The 19,909-nt window shown below is 34.2% G+C and overlaps 1 protein-coding gene across 4 annotated transcripts in view; it reads right to left on the bottom strand.

Moving 5' to 3' along the window:
• Positions 1–19,909, bottom strand: part of HEATR5A (HEAT repeat containing 5A) — a 121,684-nt gene that overhangs the window by 70,235 nt on the left and 31,540 nt on the right. For all 4 annotated transcript variants that reach the window (XM_042942914.1, XM_042942913.1, XM_042942912.1 and 1 more), the window contains exons 10-16: positions 18,432–18,682; positions 16,167–16,278; positions 12,134–12,286; positions 11,045–11,144; positions 7,657–7,766; positions 2,927–3,090; positions 2,664–2,839 (exon numbers count right to left, since the gene is read on the bottom strand). In XM_042942914.1, coding sequence (XP_042798848.1) covers positions 2,664–2,839; positions 2,927–3,090; positions 7,657–7,766; positions 11,045–11,144; positions 12,134–12,286; positions 16,167–16,278; positions 18,432–18,682 — 1,066 coding nt within the window. The remainder of the gene's footprint in view (positions 1–2,663; positions 2,840–2,926; positions 3,091–7,656; positions 7,767–11,044; positions 11,145–12,133; positions 12,287–16,166; positions 16,279–18,431; positions 18,683–19,909) is intronic.

Below are 19,909 nucleotides of genomic sequence, written 5' to 3' on the forward strand. Positions count from 1 at the left end.
AATTTTTTACTTTTGTTAAAATTTTTTTTTAAATGTTTATTTATTCTTGGCGGGGGGGGGGGGGGGGGGGGGTTGGAGCAGAGAGAGGGAGACACAGAATCAGAAGCAGGCTCCAGGCTCTGAGCTGTCAGCACAGAGCCTGATGTGGGGCTCGAACTCACGAACCACAAGATCATGACCTGGGCTGAAGTCAGATGCTTAACTAACTGAGCCACATGACTGAGCTTGGTGGGGAGCAACCATGCACCCTATAAAATCAATTTTTTAAAAGGAAAGTTTGGAAGATGTATATTCTTTTCTTTTTTACTTTTTGTCTTAGATCTATCAAAAAGAGTTAGTGGAGCCATTTAAGAACATGCTTAATTTAAATATTTTACCTACAAGTTTCATCACTGCAATTACTACTGTAATAACCCAAATTAATTATTTTAAATTGTACGCTCTATAACACGGTACAGATACAGACTAGTTCAACTCCCATCCTCTCTATCAACTTTTTGAATATTCCAGACTACTGTGATTTTCCTCTCATCTTTTAGTGCTATGACATTCATTTATAATTTAGTCATTAAGTTGTCTAAATACCATAAGTTTATGGTTACAGTATATACAGGGAGCTATAGGCTATAAATAAATTTGGGAAAAACACCATGTTTTGAAATTTAAGTTCTGGAAAGACATCTCAAAGTGTGTGTGTGTCTATCTTATGATACTGAGGAAATACCACCATCATTTTCAATAAAATGACATGAGACTATTAAAACTGAACATAAAGTTTATTCACTTTTCAATCCCCTGAAAGTAAAGTATCTAAAGACCTGTTTCAAAAATGTGTTGTCAGGGTCACATAGTTTGTAGAACATGTGACTCTTGATCTTGGGGTCATGAGTTCAAGCCCCATATTGGGCCTAAAGCTTACTTTAAAAAGAAAACAAACAAACAAAACCCAAAAATGTGTTGCTGATAAGACTCAAATATTTTTGTGAATGTTCGTCAAAGAGAGTAAATTCTCTACCTAATTGGTATTCTCTGGAAGACATAACTAGATAAAAATGATACAAAAGCTATGATCTAGTTACATGTATTATTTTTAGTTTAGCATGCCAGAAGCAGAGAGGAAGAAAGAGAGGGTGAGAGGCAGTGGAGTGAGGGAGAGAGGGAGAGAGAAAGAGAGCAAAGGGAAGGAAGGAGAGAATATGAATAAATGAGGATACTTATTAATTTGTAAATTGTTAAACAGCATAGCCTATAGGAGAAATTCACATCACATTTAGTATCTCACAGAATTTCCTGAATACTAGATACAAGTAGTGTTTTTTTTTTTTTTTTTTGTTTTTTTTTTTTTTTTTTTTCAACGTTTTTTATTTTATTTTTGGGACAGAGAGAGACAGAGCATGAACGGGGGAGGGTCAGAGAGAGAGGGAGACACAGAATCAGAAACAGGCTCCAGGCTCCGAGCCATCAGCCCAGAGCCCGACGCGGGGCTCGAACTCACGGACCGCGAGATCATGACCTGGCTGAAGTCGGACGCTTAACCGACTGAGCCACCCAGGCGCCCCCAAGTAGTGTTTTTTGATCTCCATGAAAGGTATTACTTCAGTTATCAAAAGAAACTGTCATTCTCAATAAGAAACCATTTATTAGCCTGTGGTATTTCAAAACTGAAGTTTACTTTGAGTGGACAGAAATCTACCAAACTGAAGACTAATCAATTTTAATCTAATTTTTGAAATCCACAAAACTATAATGGCTCCAGAAAACCTCCAAGGTAAGAAAGCCTATGAGACCTAATCTAAGCAGAAAATCAGTGTTCTTTTTTGTAACAATAACTCATAAATCAAAACTTTTTTTATTTTTTTAAATAAAAAAAACCTTTTAAAGTTTATTTATTTATTTTTGAGAGGGAGAGAGCACACATGAGCAGGGAAGGGGCAGAGAGAGAGTGAGAGGAAGAATCCAAAACAGGCTCCATGCAGATAGCACCATGCAGGGCTCAATCTCATGAACCATGTGATCATGAACCAAGCCAAAACCAAGAGTCAGACACTTAATCAAATGAGCCACCCAAGTGCCCCTAAATCAAAATTCTGGTATCAATGAGTTTTTTAATTTGTATTTTCATTTGTATTGTGGGTGAAGTATTATATCACAACAGAGCTTAGCAGTTTTCAGTTTAATTGAATTTAATTTATTGACTTAATACTTATTAGGTATTAGCCAGGTGAATCATTAAACAAGAGCCTTTATCTCACTTTTACTTGTCATTTATAAGAAATCTTTTACAGTGGGGTGCCTGGGTGGCTCAGTGGTTAAATGTCAGACTCTTGATTTTGGCTCACGTCATGATCTCACAGTTCATGGTATTGAGCCCTGTGTCCCGCTCTGCTCTGGCAGCACAGAACCTGTATAGGATTCTCTCTCTCTCTCTCTCTCTCTCCTTCTCTCTCTGCCCCTCCCCTGGTCACAGGTACATGCACATGCATGACTCTCTTTCACAAACATTAAAAAAAATCTTTTATACTAATGAGAACTTCTGACAATATTTTTCTTACGCACCAGTTCTGTTACACATTCACTGAACCAATTACCAACTCTTAAATATTATATTTCAGGGTAAGGGAACAATTTAATTCAGGATAAGTGAACTACTAAAGATGGTTTACCTTTGAGCTTCTCCCACATGAGCACATACAACTCCAAAGAGCTTGACTGCAGAGCTAATAACTGATAGTACTGGAGGTAGGGGCTTAGGCACTGAATCTCCCAATACATCTTTCTCATAAATAGCATAAGGGTCATACTCCAAACTTCCACAAGCAATACCATTACCAAGCAGCAGCTAAAAACAAACAAAAATATATATAAAAAATTAAAATGACTGTTCACAGAATGAATCAACCCAAGAGTCAATGGAAAATCACTATACCTGTTCTTCAATAAATCTATGGTCAGTTTCTTGTAGCAAAGGACTTAATATCACAAGATCATCCCTATGACAGAGGGGTGGAAGTAAAAATGCAGATGCTGCCACCTGTATATCAGAGGCAGTCAAGTCAGCAGCCAGCTCTTTGAGGATGGCACAAAGGTTTCCTGTTGAGTTAGAGAAATCAGCAATTAGCAATTTAGTAAAAGCAGTTAACCAATTAGAGTACAGGGTTAAAAAAAAAAAACAAGCAGAACTTTAATCTATACATCAGCCAACTTTAATCTATCATAGCCAAAGATGACGTATATCATCCTTGAAAAATGCCCTACAAACAAATGGCTCAACTATGTGTTACTGGTCACAAGGCTAAGAATACATACTGAAAAGACATCTCAAAGTATGTGTGTATATACCTTGTGATGCTGAATAAATACTACCATCATTTTAAATAAAGTGACATGAAGTACAAAAATAGAATTAAAAAAGATGAATATAAAAGCAGATAAATTACATTTGTTTAAAAAAAAAACAGCCTAAAAAGCAGATAAATTACATTTGTTTAAAAAAAAAAACACAGCCTAAAAAAAATTTATGAACATTAGACACATTTTCATTATGGAAAATTTCAAACATATACAAAAGCAGACATAATAGTATTAGGATACCCCTCCCCACCACCTCAGCATCTTGACCAGCTGGATCAATTTTGCTTCACCTATACCTCCATCTACTATCTCACCACCTCTCATATTATTCTGAAGCAAATCCTAAAAGGATTTCATTTCATCTATAAATATTTCCTTGTATATCACTGAAAGTTAAGGACATTTTAAACAATCCTATTATAATATCATAGTTCTTTTTAATGTTTTAAAAACCACTAAACATCAAATATTCACTCAGTATTCAAATTTTCAATTGTCATAAATGCCTGTTTTTGTTTGCTTTTGTTTGAATCAAGGTCCAAGTAAAGCCTATATGTTTTAACTAATTGATACACCTTAAGTCTCATTCAATCTAAAGGTTTTCTCTCTCCCTTCCCCAACCCCCGTAATTTATTTGAAGAAATGAGGTTATTTGTTCTGAACAAGTTTCTACAGTCTGAGTTTTTGTGATTATGCCCCCCAGTGCAGCTTAATGTGTTCCTATATTGTCTGTATTGTTTTGTAAATTAATAATTTGGAACTTGAATCCAGAAAGGATTCATTTTATTTGTGTTTTGGGGGTCAACCTAGTTCACAGGTGGCATTGCAATCTTCTCTAAGACATGAGACAGTATATGGTTGTCTCTCCTATATGTACATTTTGATAAATTTGTCCATTATCACATTAACCTAATTACCATTTCAAACGTATTTACAACTAAATGTGGAAATAGTTTCTCTATTTCTCACTTATGTTTTTAAAGATTTTTTTATTTTTAAGTAATCTCTACACCAAACATCAAAGTCAAACTTAGAATCTAGAGATCAAGAGTCACACACTCCATGGACTGAGCCAGCCAGCCCCCTCCATTTCTCATTTAAAGTGACAGCTCACCTAAAGGTCCCTAAACAAAGTACACTTAAGGATGATTCCATTTTCTTTTATATTTTTTTCAAAGTTTATTTTTATTTATTTTGAAGAGAGAGAGAGATAGAGAGCACTCAAGTTGGAGAGAGGGGCAGAGAGAGAGAGCGAGAGACAGCGAGAGAGAGCGAGAGAAAGAGAGAGAGAGAGAGAGAGAGAGCGAGCGAGCATGCAAGAGAATCCCAAGCAGGCTCTGGGCTATCAGCACAGAGACAGATGTGGGGCTCGATCTCACAACCATGAGATCATTACCTGAGTAGAGATCAAGAGTCAGACACTTAACCAACTGAACTACCCAGGCACCCCAAGGATGATTCCATTTTAAAATGCGGATATGCTTTTTTAATAGACATACATCACTGACTTTGTGATGCTAATGAGGAGCAATATCTAGTGTAGAGAATATTAAAATACTTGAAAGGGGATCCATAACAATACTAAATAGGAAATAAAAACTAAGAACCCAATTTTTACTAGACAAGCCTCAGAAAACTAAGTCACTCTCGTGAGAAAAATCTGCATCTGCTGAACAACCACAAAGAAAAGTCATATAAATTCTTAAATAAGTCCCATGTAACAAAAACAATTTCCTACTATGTCTTGTAAACTTACCTTCTGACAACCCACTGTACCAAGTGATATCATTAGAACTTTAAGCTTCTGTTTTGTGGGGCGACCAGGTGGCTCAGTTGGTTAAGCAAATGCTCTTGATCTCAGCTCAGGTCACGATCTCGCAGTTCCTAGGAGCTCTACACTGGGCACTGTGCAGTCTGTTTGGGATTCTCTCTCTGCCCCTTTCTCTCTCTGCTCCTCCCCTGCTCATGCTCTGTCTCTCAAAATAAATAAAATCTTAACACAATAAACTTCTGTTTTGTTTCTTGCTATATTTTCTGAGATAATTAGATATATACTTTAAAGACTACTACTTCCTCTTGTGTTAAATATTTAGAAATTACTATAGGTTATTATTGTATGATGAGCCATTATTTTAAGTGTCAATTGATATTTTAATGGTAAAGTTCTGATTGTTATGCTCCATGCACATTTATCTATTAAAAAGAGTACCATTTAAAAAAAAAAAGTCTTTAAGGAAAAAATTCTTAATTTTATTTCTATAATTTTAAAGATAGAAAAAAGATAGCGAAGAAATGGCAAATTACTATTTTTGGTTGAAACATAAAACTATTAATACCACCATATTTTCATTTTTCTATTAACTAATTTCTTCTTTAAGTCATGTTAGAAAAATAGATACACTTGAAACTGATAAAGAGGGTAAATTCAGATTCTATTTTTCAAGAAGTTTAGAGTAATTTCCAACTTTGTCTTCCTATGAACACTCTGTAACTAATTTAAAATCTATACATGTGTATATCTGTTATTTCTTTAGGAATTCTGACTGCATTCTCAAACTCCAATTCTGAGAAAAAAGCACAAGACTGTTCTTCTCTTTAAGTCCTTATAGGGCAGACTTATATTATCATCATTAGAAGATACACTGCAGATCTTAAATTGATATTTTGGTATTCACAGATATTTAATCAAGACTGAAAAATAAGTCAATTTCTGTCATCTGTAGTTTGAAACTAAACTCCAAAATATGGTAAAATTGATATGTCTAAAGGGAATTGCTTTTGCCAGAAGTTGACAACTATCTGGTATGGAACATAGAAATTATCCCTAGGGCTTTTATTAGATATCTAGGAGGTAAATACTTTTATGTAGTAAGAGATAGCACACAATGAGACAGACTTATCATTAAGCCTTGACTGTTAAGTCTTTTGTAGGTTACTTATAAACAGTATACAGCACAGCATGAAGCATATCTATAATCCTGATTCCATTATTTACTGCATATATGTTCTTGAGTTGGTTTTTTTATAAACTTGCTGTAACTTTATCTGTCTAATGAGGAAAATGTAACTAGCTCATTGTATTATGCTAAGATAAATGAAGTAAATAATATATACAATCTCTACCACAGTGTCTGCCCTACAGAAATGATTCTTTTGATACAGTCCTTGGGAAATGACAATGTACCCATCTTTTTCCAGTTCTTCTTATACTAAATGATTACTTTATCATCAAATATTTTGCTAGGTACATTTGTGAACCAGGAAGAGAGGCAGTGGGAACAATACCATTCACACAATAATAAAGGCCAAAACAGAAATTGCAAGTTATAGGTTTGAACTAATGTGGTATCTATTATACTGCATTTATTTGCAGAATAAGGATATAAGCCAATAAAAGTATTTTTACAGGAAGCAGATTTGAAGTCATAATCAACTTAATTATTCAGACTCTTAAAACAAGCATCTTGAGTATTTTGCAGTAGCAATATATTTTCTTAAAACTGTGCTTTAGATTTACAAGAAAGCTTTTAGGACTATTTTAAAATAGGGGCAAGTTTATTTTATGAATCATAGTATGCCAGTAATCTAAAGTTGTATTTGAACCCAATAAAGGCAAAACCTATACCCTAAACATTATAAAATCAATCATATCTTCGTAGTTCAGTATTTTTGTAAATGTTTATTCATTTTTGAGAGAGAGCACAAGTGGGGCAGGGGCACAGAGAGAGGGAGACAGAGAATCTGTCTTCTACAAGTGGGCTCTGTGCGGACAGCAGCGAGCTGGATCTGGGGCTCGAACTTGGAAAGCACGAGTTCATGACCTAAGACAAAGTTGGATGCTTAACCACTGAGCCACCCAGGTGTCCCTTGGTAGTTGAGTATTAAATTTCTATCTGGGCAGAGTGAAGAATAGAATAGTGGAACATAATATGTACAGCAGAAAATCACTATAGAAGGAAACTAGGAATGGCCAAATGTCTAGTAGACTTACATTATATATTCTGTACCAAAGACCAGAGTAGAATCAAGACCAATCTTTGTGACTCATTCTCTTCCACACAGTGGAACTAGGGTCTTTTTTTCCCAGAGGAGAAAAGAAAGAGATTAAAAAATAGGCTTAAAAAATTTTTTTTTTATTTACTATATAATGGTGAACACAATGGCTAAGATTGAACTCCCTAAACCTCCTAGAAGTAAGACACTAAATAAATGCCATATCATTCATTCATTCATTCATTCATTCAGGTATTACTTTCCAAGCACTGTCCTGGCCACAAACAAAACATTTTGGTTTAAAGCACATACCTTCATAGGTTTCAGGAGGTAATAAAATCAATAATTCATAAAGCCTCTGTCTATAAACTAATGATGGTGTTTTCAAAGGACTTCCATATGCTTTTAGCACTGAAGAAAGCCTTAAAGTAAAAGAAAAAGTGTATTTTAAGTACATAAGTTATACAACATATAAACACCGAACAGGCTGACATATAAATGCAAAATAGCTACACATATTATTAGTAAACACGAGTGCTCCTTTTATGTTTCTTTCTTTCCTTTTTTTTTAAGTTTATTTTGAGAGAGAGAGAGAGAGCACACACAAGGGAGGGGGAGGGGGGGAAGGGAGAGAGAGGGAGAGAGGGAGGGAGAGAGGGAGGGAGGGAGGGAGGGAGAGAGGGAGGGAGAGAGGGAGGGAGGGAGAGAGGGAGAGAGGGAGAGAGGGAGGGAGAGAGGGAGAGAGGGAGGGAGAGAGGGAGAGAGGGAGGGAGAGGGAGGGAGAGAGGGAGGGAGAGAGGGAGGGAGAGAGGGAGGGAGAGAGGGAGGGAGAGAGGGAGGGAGAGAGGGAGGGAGAGAGGGAGGGAGAGAGGGAGGGAGAGAGGGAGGGAGAGAGGGAGGGAGAGAGGGAGGGAGAGAGGGAGGGAGAGAGGGAGGGAGAGAGGGAGGGAGAGAGGGAGGGAGACAGACAGAGAGAATTTCCAGCAGGCTCCAAGCCACCCAGTGCAGAGCCTGATGTGGGGTTTGAACTCATGAATTGTCAGATCATGACCTGAGTTGATACTAGGAGTCAGACACTTCACTGACTGAGCCACCCAGTTGCCCCTTATTTAGCTTTAAATGGTAGTAATCTAGTTAACACATGTGGGGAAAGAGAGACTATAAATAAGTATTATAAATGGAAAAATCCAGAAGAATCTAAAAATAAATGTTTAATACAGGAGAGTTTAGCAAGGTGGCTGGATATAATCTTAATTACATTTTTATATAATAGCAATAAAGAAATTATACATACATACACTCTCCCACTACCACATACTTAATTGATAACTGCAATGAAAAATATAAAGTATCTGGGAATAAATTTTTAAAAAGACTATTTGTAAATTAGTGAAGTAGAGGAAATATACAGACCTAAGTACTTTCTCAATTTGTTTAAGAAAAATAACAAAAGGGGTTTGTATGTTTTAACTTAAGAGAGGAAGCAATCATTTATGCAACAAAAAAACTTACTATATTTTACCACCTAATAAAATACTATTTTAAAAAAATTCTTGGGGTGCCTGGTTGGCTTTAGAACATGTGACTGTTGATCTTGGGGTCGTGAGTTCAAGCCCCACGTTGGGTGTAGAGCTTGCTTGCTTACTTACTTACTAAAACAAACAAGCAAAAAGACATATAAGACTTTCATAGAAAACAATTATAATTTGTAGAGGACCTCAATAATAGGAAATGTGTTTGATTATTGTAAAAATACCAATTATCTTCAAATTTGTCAATAGACTCAATGTAATTCCAATTAAATTTCAACAGGCTACCATCAGAAGTGTTAAGAAGGGTCAAATTATGCCTAAAGATGAATAAGGCCAACAAGCTTGCTTTAACAGATACTAAAATTTACTAGATAATGTGGTATTGGCTCAGAAAAGGGCAAACACACCAGTGGAACAAAACAGAGAACATGGAAACAGACCATGTATACAGGAATACAATACATGACAGATGAATGGCAACTGCTGGAGCTAGTGTGGATTCTTTAGTAAAGAATGGGACCATCTGTTATCCATATTAAAAAGTAAAATGAAATTGGATCCCTACCTCACTCCAAACACAAAAATCAATTCCACATGGATTAAAGACTTAAATGAAATGTGAAAGACAAAACCTTAAATATTTTAGAAATATAAGAAAGTAATTTTATAAATCTGAAGATTTTTTTAAACCAAAAGACAGAAAGTACTAACCAAAAAGTAAAAGATTGATAAATCTGACAGTTAATGTCTGTTCATCAAAAAACTATTTTACCTAAAAATAAAAGACATGCATGAATACAGATTTCCTAGAAGGGGACATACTAAGGAATAATAAATATATAAAATGACAAATAATTAGGAACCAGATATAGAAATTAAAATCATAATGAGATACCAACTTATATCTACTGGAAAGCTAGAAATGATGTCTGAGTAAATGTTAGTGAAGAACTGGAGCAAAGGATACTCACATATACTATTGGCATAAATATACAAGAATTCTGGAAAATATGTAATTTGGATATTTCACTGACAGAATTAGGATAAGTTATATACTCACACAATTAAATATTATATAACAATCAAAATGAATGAACAAACTTACTCATAGACGAAGTTGAGAAACATGATGAGTAAAAAAAGTTAAGTCTCAGAAACAGTATACTATATGCCTGATCAAAACCAAGCAAAACTAAACTAAACACTGTTTAGGGAAGCATATATATGTGACATACTTTCTGAAAGTGCAAAGGAATGACAATTATAAAATTCAGGATAGTGATTATCTCTAAAGTAAAGAGTAAAGAATGGTGTTAGAAAGGAAGTCACAGATAACTTCAATAGTATTGCTAATGTTCCAGTTTAAGTGTAGCTAACACTGGCCCATCATCTGCTTTTGTAAATTAAGTTTTACTGGAACACAGCCACATTCACTCATTTATAGGTTATCTAGGACAGCTTTTGAGCTACAACAGGGTTGAGTAGATGCAACAGAGACTGTATGGCCTGCAAAGCCTATAATGTTTATAATCTGGCCCTTTACAGCAAACATTTGCTAATCCTTCCTCAGGTTGTGCTGGATTCACAGTGTTCATTTTATCATTATGCTTTGTAAGCCAGACCTTAAATGTATTTTTGTGTAATACACTAAATTTTATATCATTAAATACTTTCTGGAAAAACTTTCTTTAAACTATACATTATATTAATTTGGAAATTACAAGTGCTCTTGACATATATTGGATTTTCTTTATGTTTTCTTATATGTTTAAGTCGAATGTATGAAAAATAAAAACAACAAAAAACTAAAACTGTTAACAAGCATCTGGTTCTTATGAACACAGAATAGCACTAACAAACCAATAAAATGCATACCTGAAAAGGTTAACAGGCTTAATATTTAATTTCTTGGTTAAATCTTACTGTTTGGAAGATACAATATCCACCAAGTAACTTTCCTTCCCTTTTAATATGTATTTTTCTTTCAAGATCCTAGCCTAAAAAAAAAAAATCACGTAACTAAATGTTTGCCTTCCACTGCAAAAGGAAAATCATTCACCAACCATATAAACTTGGCCTTATTAATGTACTAAACAGCTATTAACACAATCCCACAGTAACTGACTGCTATTAAAAAATTTTATCATATCTAAATAGCAGATCCTTACTGAGTTAGCAAATCCACAGCACAAGGAAGTGGTGGAAGAAGACGCTGAATTACTTCCCCAGTAAGGAGATCACCACAGTGGGAAACAAAACTCTTGACAGCTGAAAAATAGAACAGATTTTTATTTGGCAGAATGTAATGAACCATGAAAAAAAGCATTCAATTATGGTACAGTATTCTGAATTTTTATTAGAGGAATAAAGAAATGTGCTAAAAACAAAAAATTCTTGAAACTCTAGTACAAAGAGGAAGCTAGAGTCTTTTACCTCTAATCAAGCTGGAAAAAAAAAACCAAAAAACAAAAAAAACCCAAAAGCCAAAAAACAAAAACAAACAAACAAACAAAACAGTTCCTAGAATCACTGAAGGAGACCAAAAACCAAGTTAACAAAATGCTGCTTTCCTGGGGTTTACTCAGCTTCTGAGCTAAATTAGCTTAGAACCTCAAGTTTGCCAGTTCTACACTAATTCTGCAAAACTATGATGACATTTGAGTCAACAGTACTGGGTTCTAATAGGTGTTACCTGAAACACAAGTTTTCAGAAGGAGTTACTTCATATGTAGAATAAAATGAATATTTTAAAGTTAGACTGAGTTTCAAGATGAATTTCAAAACGGTCTTCATTTTTTAAGGGTAAAAATGCCATGAATAAACAAACAAAACCAAAATCAATGTTTCCATGTCTTTCCAGAAATACTTTCTTCCTTAGTTCAAATATTCATGGTAGATGCTATTTTTAAATGGTTCATATACCATGGGAGGGTACAACTTTCATATACAAAAAACTAAATGGAAACTGTACTTAATTAAATCCAATCCTAGTATTTCTAAAAAGAGGAATGAATGCCTACTAAAGACAAAGCAATCTTGACAGTCCTCAGTTGGATTACATCTAAGAAAACATGCATTATCCTAAGGATCAGAGCTCTAACTTTGGTTTATCGTACATTTGTTATAATCACTAATTATATACAATTACAAAAATATCCTAAGTAGATATTTCCACCATTAAAGATATAAACACATGAAAAGTTAAAGAGTGGGAAAAAGCCAAAGGAAAGGGAGAAAGCAAACCAAACTTGACCTACCACAGAGCGCACCAGCTCGTCCTTCCAAGGTTACCTGCCATGTAAATGAATCTCCTCGGCTCTTTTCTGTTTCTAGATCTTTAGGAGACACTGGAAAGACACACTTCCACAACAGCAGAACTCGAGCAAGGTGATGACTGACAACTGCAGGACCTGTAATTTATTTAACTTGTCACTTATAAAAAAACCCAAAGCGTTAATCTTTAAATTCAATTAATAAGCAGGCACTTCTCTCTTCAAATAAATGTATTTTAATCCACTACTGCAATTTGCCCCTTTTCTTAACTTCTGTTTCCAATAAATGTGCTACTTCTGAAAGAATTGCTATCTAAAGTACTGTGGATTACAAAGAGAAGAAACAAGGAACAGTAGAGTATGGGCTCTATGGTCAGCTCTTTTACTAGTGCTGTGACCTGTAGATTTGGTTTTTTAACTATGAAATGAAGGTAACACTACCTACATTACTTGTCTCCGAGGGTTTGTCAGATCTAAATGATAGAGCACACTTCACAGTACTTTGAAGAACTGTACTGTATTGTGTAAATCCAAGGTGCTACTGTCTGGGTAACAAATAACAGTGTATACTGAGAGTAATGCTAATTTTTGAAAGCAACTTGTTCCAGGCCAAAAATCAGACGTGATATATCTGATAGGACTTTAAAAAAAAAAACAACAAAAAACTTCAGGTCAGTAACATTTATGAAATGAGAGATCATAAATAAACTCAGTCATGAAAGGCAACGTACAATGATATCATCTTACTTGATAGCGTCAAATTAAGAAAAAAGAAAAACTAGTTAGTACAAAAAAACAAACTCACAGTTTTTCTCCCAAAGTTATTTTCTTTAAAATTACGAGTTATCTTAAAGTATCTTATAAGTATTCCTTTTTTATTATTCCCATGTTGTGCACTGTATGTTTTTCCTCTGTAGTAAGGCAGCATAACCTAGAACTAGTAACAATGGGCTCTAGAAAACCACCAGGTTAATACCCTGGTCCATCCAACTTACTAGCTGTGTAAACTTGGGTAAGTTAACCTTTTTGTGCCTCAATTTCCTCATCTATAAATGGAGTAATAATTGCATTTATTTCACTGGACCCTTTCTGAGGCTTATATGAGCTTATATATCAAATAGTGTTTGACTCATGATAACCATTTATATGATGTTTGACATTAAGCAATTATCATTCAAAATTTACATATGAAGAGATGAGCTAAAGGCAAAATGACAGGGCAACTGCAAGCCAATCTTTTTTTATGCTTTTGATTTATAATAGATTAAAATAGAATTAATTTCTTCATTTTTCTTCTGATCTTTTTGGGAAGAAGCCATATGCTAACTTCTACAGCGTAATTCAAAACAAGCATAATTCTTTACTCTGCTCATTGCTTTCTTTGATGAAGTAGTACTAAAAAAAACCCCAAGCATTGTAATAAAAAAGGAAATCAGAATAAGGCCATTAAGAGTAAGTAACCATAAGGTTTTTGTGTGTGAATACATGTATGTGCACACACACATTCACATATACTAGGCTGTGAGAAAAGAGGAAATTCTGAAGGGAAAATTTAGTCAGATACAAAAAAAAAGTGTAGAGTCAATGAAAATACCCACAGTTGACAAGTTTCATATATATTTGTCATTACATCCTTAAGATATCTCACTAATTCAGTAGTGAACAGTGCCTCTTTCCTACAATGTCATTTCAGAGACATATATGAATTAACTTAATAAAAATGAGTACATAGTAATTACAAAGAGAATACATAAACAAGAGTGAGTTTATTCACACCAAGAATAATGTACCTAGCAAAAACTACACACTTTATCATTCACAGATCTATAAGCCATGTAGATGTCTACAGGTGAATCCAAGTTATTTCAGGTGGTATCAGATAAAGTGGGAAGTGTAACAAAAAAAGTTTTAAAAATGCTGTAGTTTACATCTGAGGAACCGATTTGAATGTGGTCTATTTGAGCTTACATTAGTTCAGAATAGTGAATATATTTACAGTGATGGAAACTGTTAATGGTAAAGGAAATGCTGAAAATGTAAAAAAGGTGTTAAAACTTCAAGGCAAAAATTAATGAAGCACTCAGATGGTCTACATACCATTTCCCACAAAAAAGAATCAACACTCCTTGGAAAATGACTGGTTGCAAGCCTGGAGCAGAAAATGTAATGTAAAAGCTGGGACATCTTGTTATGCCAAATGTAAACATGTTATCAAAGAATACCAGGTTCATGTCAAAAGGATACATGAACCAGCTTGAAGGGGCTTTCACTGACAATTTGAGGATCAAAAGGAATAATGACTGCAATGGATTGAAACACATATATAAAAATCTATGAGTTCATAATGATACTTAAGAGTAAAAACCTCACTGACACCTTTGACAGCTGCTAGGTTATTAGCAATATATTCTAAAAATTGATAATAAAGGTAAATAATAATACATAAAACAAGAGATTAAAGCCCAAGAAAACACAGTAATTAAAAATATCAATTTAAAATTTTAATCCTTTTTTGTATGTTGACTATGATTATGCAGTAAAATATGATGTACTAATCTCTTTAAAAGAGAAGGGATTTCTTGTAGTCGTCTTCCAATGGAATTACTTTGTTCTGAAAAGTTTTGTTCATTGAAATATTGCACTTATTAAGTAGTTTATTTTCTCCTTTAATTAACCAAAATCATCAATATGGCAGGCAAGAAACACCCAGTAAAAAGCAAATAAAAGTTTGACCACATTATCCCCATCACGTGGTGAAATGATGACTTATGCCAGGGGCCTAATTTTCTGTAATGGGTTAGACAGTAAACATTTTTGGCTTTGCAAACCACGTAGTCTCTGGCAATAACTTAATTCAGCTACTGTAGTGCTTAAAGGCCACAGACAATATATACGATAATGGTTGCGCTCTAATAAAACTTTATGTACACTGAAAACTGACTTTCATGTAATTCTCATGATCACAAAATATTTTTTTTAACCATTAAAAACGTAAAAACTCTTCTTAGCTCGCAGGTTGTATAAAACAGAGGGCAAGTCAAATTTGGCCCATAGGCTGAACCCTGATACAGTCCAATAAATCTCTTTAATCATCAAGAACATTATTTAAAATGGTTCGTCAATTATGATTGCTTAATTTAATTTAATTTAAATTAAATTAAAGTAAAATTTTTTTAGGGAGTATTCCTTTTTTTTTTTTTTTTTAGGTTTATTCATTTATTTTGAGAGACAGAAAAAGAGAGAAAGAATCCCAAACAAGCCCCGTGCTGAGAGCTTAGAGCCTGACACATGGCTCAAACTCATGAATCCATGAGATGATGACCAGACCTGAAACCAAGAGTCAGATACAACCGACTGAGCTATCCAGGTACTCTAATTTAAGCTCCTTTTAGATCTTATTACTTCAGAGATGTCAAAATGATTTATTGGTTAAATCCAGCCAGTTTTATATCTTGGCAACAAATGATATTATAAAAGAGAGATTTAAAATGCAACTTTAAAAAAGTAATAAAATTGATTTTCAAAGTTATAGGATGCAAATACAAAAGTCATGACCATAAAATACTTGCTGATTTTTAATAAATATAATGAACCCTATCCCCTTCAATTATCTTATTAGTGTTACCAATTCTCAAAACAATTACAGAATTGGATTTACAGGCTATGGTATGGTCTCTTGCCAACCCTTACATTGTGGAAATTTTTTTCCCCTGAAGATGGATGTGAATGATTTTTGGAAAAGTCAGAGTCATTCAGAGTTAAGCCTGAACTGACTTATCCTAACAAGGCTCATAAATTGGTCTTGAAGAGAATTTCAAATAAGGAGATCTGAAAACATTTTGAGGAATGGAATAAATACATGGCTTCCTAAGGTGACTGCCAGAAGAAAAATGTTTGTGTAGATACTTAAATTCTGGCATATATTAAAAATTAGTCTCCTCAAATCATACAATACTTTACATTCAGAAAACACAGAGTACGTCATAATTATGTAAACCTTCCACAAGACTGTCATTACCTAATGTCATCAGAGCAGCAATCAACAACCATCCAGCCTGTGTGCGCTGGGCTGAAAGACGACTGTTTTGAGCAGCTGAACACAGCAAATCCTCTGCTAATGTCATAATAATCTATTTACATGGAGAAGAACAAGGTAAAAAAAAAAAAGCATATCAATTTATAGGTTAATGACAAATGACAGCAACTAACAATCTCTTGAAAAATTAACCCTTCATGACAAATGAAAGTGAAAAAGTACTGTCAATCATGTAGACTATACCACAGGACAACATCATAGAGAAAACTATAAAAACTGTTAAATTTTAAGGTTAAATACTGGCATATTAGGTTGTATACAGCAACCCTATAATTCTTTGTAGAGCACATATGATGACATTGTACAACTGTTCAAGTTAAGGTATATTAGAATTTGTGTTAATTTTAGTTTTAAGCAATTACCTTAAATCTGTAATTACCAGAAAAAGTTTCATCATAGGCATCTGTCTTTTTAAAAATTTGCATACTATTTTGATATCTGAGTGGCTGAAAATCTTTCCAGAGGCAATATACTACAGAGGTTAAAAGTACTCAAAATAGTCTCGCATTGAAGTGAGTTTCACAGTAGAGTGGGATTCATAAAAATGTTTTATTTTAAAAGTCTATGAAATTGGCAGTACTGTAAAACAAAGGAGGAAAACCCAGATATTTCATATTTATGGATAATGCATACTTATATAGTACAAAGGCCAATGTTGAGGCATCTATTATCTGAGAAAACATCTCTGTTACCAAACACCTCTAGAAAAGCAGCAAGTATTATGAGCTGGCATATAAATTTTATAAACAGGAAGGCTAGTATATTTTAAAACTAACCAAAAGAATAAAAATATAAATAAAGCAACCCATCAACTTACTACTAACTTAGGACTACTTGCAGCCTATATAACCAATGGGTAACACTCAATAAGAACAAGAATGAACCAATCCTTTCTGCCTAAACTAGTAAAATCTGAGGATATTAAATTTAATTAAATACATGCAATGGCAATTCTTTGCTTAGTAAGATACATATGTTAGTTTCAAATATAACTAAAATAATAAAAGAATGAATTTAAATGAATATCACGTCCCAAAGTTGCCAATCACCATACTCAAATGGTACTGGCAATCCTCAAAATAGTTTTAGAACCTCTGAAGTAACGGTATGTTCTTTTGTAAAGCCTAAACGGCAAATATAATACTAATAATGACATAAGAGTGACAGTGAGAAAGCAAGCAACAATGGTGATTTATTTCTAAAAAAATACTCATACGTGTGTAAGCCCTAGATTAAAAAGGCTTTCACTGTCAAACAACATTCTCTGATAACTTATAATTCCTAGTTATTCAAACCACTGTTACTGTGCACACATTATCCCATCTTAGGTCAGCAGGAGACCCTTAAGTTACCTTCTATATTCTTTTAAAATGAACACAGTAGTCTTTGATGACTTCCTTGTTCTCTGGCATGACAAGATATTTGAGGTTTATATTGTGCATTTCCTACCCCAGATCTGGAACAAGCCGTTCCTTCATGTAGCCCTGATTCTTTTTTGCTAAAATGGGTTTTGAGCCATAATCTGAGCACTGGGGGTTTTTCTTGCTACCAGGTTGTCAATGCTTTTAGGTCCTGTCACTGGACAGAGTGAAGATTTAAGTATTTTTGAAAAGAAAAAAATTATCAGGGAACAGTAATATTTTCCATTCAAATTTAACATAGGGGGCTTTTACTTCCTTGATTTTACAGCTGCAACTCTCTTTTTTTAAATATGGAAAATCTTGATTCCTAAGAACATTAACTATTTTCAAAATACTACTAATTTTAAAATACTATTACCAACAATACTATAACTATAGCCTACAAAATTACTTTAAAAAGTTTAAGATTTGTCCTTTACAATGCGATTTTATTTTATTATATTTTTTACATGCAATCTTAAATGCACTTCTATGGCAGAGCTAAATATATAGCAAAACAAAGCCTTCAGGAACAAATTCTGTTACTAAAGGAAGATATTTCCAATAAAAAGCACAGAAAGCACTCCTGTTTAAGAGTGGGTAAAATATTTTTTACTATCCCTTCATTTTTCACAGCAATTATTCGATAATATTTAAAAATTAAGTAGGTTAGCTGACTGCTCAGAAATTTGTCCTACATGGCTTTGACTGGGTGATACACAAGACGATGATGTTTTTAGCAAAAACTGGCAACGTCATTATCATATGTGGAGAATGAAACCATTACCTTGCCCTTTCCATGAGGAATTCCTAAAGGACAATGTTTCACTGCTCCCAACAAAGCTGCCACAGCAAAACTAAAGCCAGTCACTGCTTCAGGTGAAGACTTAAGTACAGTAAGCCGTTCCAGGCAACGGTCTAAAAGAGGTGTTAGGTAAGAAGGTAATGCCACAGCAATGCAGTGTAAACACCAAGCTGCCGCTAGTCGAACAGAAATGCTAGGATGCACAATAACTGAAATGACACTGTCAAGAATGCCTGGAAGGACAGGAAAAAAAGACTTAGCTCTACAGATAAACTCACTTAGCCAAAAAAAGTCAAAAGAATAAGCAGCCACATGGATATAAAATATATTACCTTTATCAAAAGTCAAACCAGAATAGAAAAAAGACAACATAGTTATAATTTTTATTTGTAATTACTTCTACTACTATGTCTCATGAAAACTGGTTTAAATTAAAACACAAAATAAAAATTTTATTTCCTAAATAAGCCAATGTTCTGCTTTTTGATCTTGAGATCACTATTCATTTGGTATTGGAATAAAAATTATCAATAAATAACAAAAACACCTTGAAAAGAAATGTCACATTATGCTCCATCCTCCTTGTTTTAAAAAATCTCTTTTGGCACATTTATCTACATAATTAGTACACTTCCTATATGCCATATCACTCTTACCTGAGAATAAAATGTTAAATAAAACAGGCTTTGCTAGGTCCTCAGTAGTCTAGTAACCAATTATGAAGACAGTGGAGTACCACTACTAGTTAAGAATAAAAGTCTGTATTTGCTGTAATTCAACATACAACTTCACTGAAACATGTAACAATTCACGTTGACTACTACTTCAATAATATGGGATAAGAGCTTACAAACTAAACATAATGTAAACTTCAGTCAGCAGGAAAAACATATCACAGTCAAAGGACAAAAGCCATCCAAAGTGAGTTTTAAAAATGATTAAATAAAAGACCACATATTCTTATGATTTCATTTATATGAAATGTCCAGAATAGGCAAATCCATAGAGATAGGAGGTAGATTAGTGCTTATCAGGGGCTGGGAGAAGGGAAATGGGGAGGGACTGCTAATGGGTATAGGACTTCTTAGCGTGATGAAAACATTCAGAAATTAGTGGTGGTAGTTATACAACTCTGTGAATATACCAAAACCACTGAATTGTATACTTCAAAAGGGTGAAATTTTGGTATGTGAATTATCTCTCAAAGTGATTAATTTTCTTAAAAAAATTTTTTTTGGCGTTTTTATTCATTTTTGAGAGACAGAACACTAGTGGGGTTGAGGGCAGAAAGAGAGGGAGACACAGAATCTGAAGCAGGCTCCAGGCTCTGAGCTGTCAGCACAGAGCCCAATGCGGGGCTCAAACTTATGAACCACAAGATCATGACCTGAGCTGAAGTAGGACGCTTAACGACTGAGCCACCCAGGTGCCCCTCAAAGTGATTAGTTTTCCAAGAGAGT

This window comes from Panthera leo, chromosome B3, assembly GCF_018350215.1.
Source record: "Panthera leo isolate Ple1 chromosome B3, P.leo_Ple1_pat1.1, whole genome shotgun sequence".
Lineage (NCBI taxonomy): Eukaryota > Metazoa > Chordata > Mammalia > Carnivora > Felidae > Panthera > Panthera leo.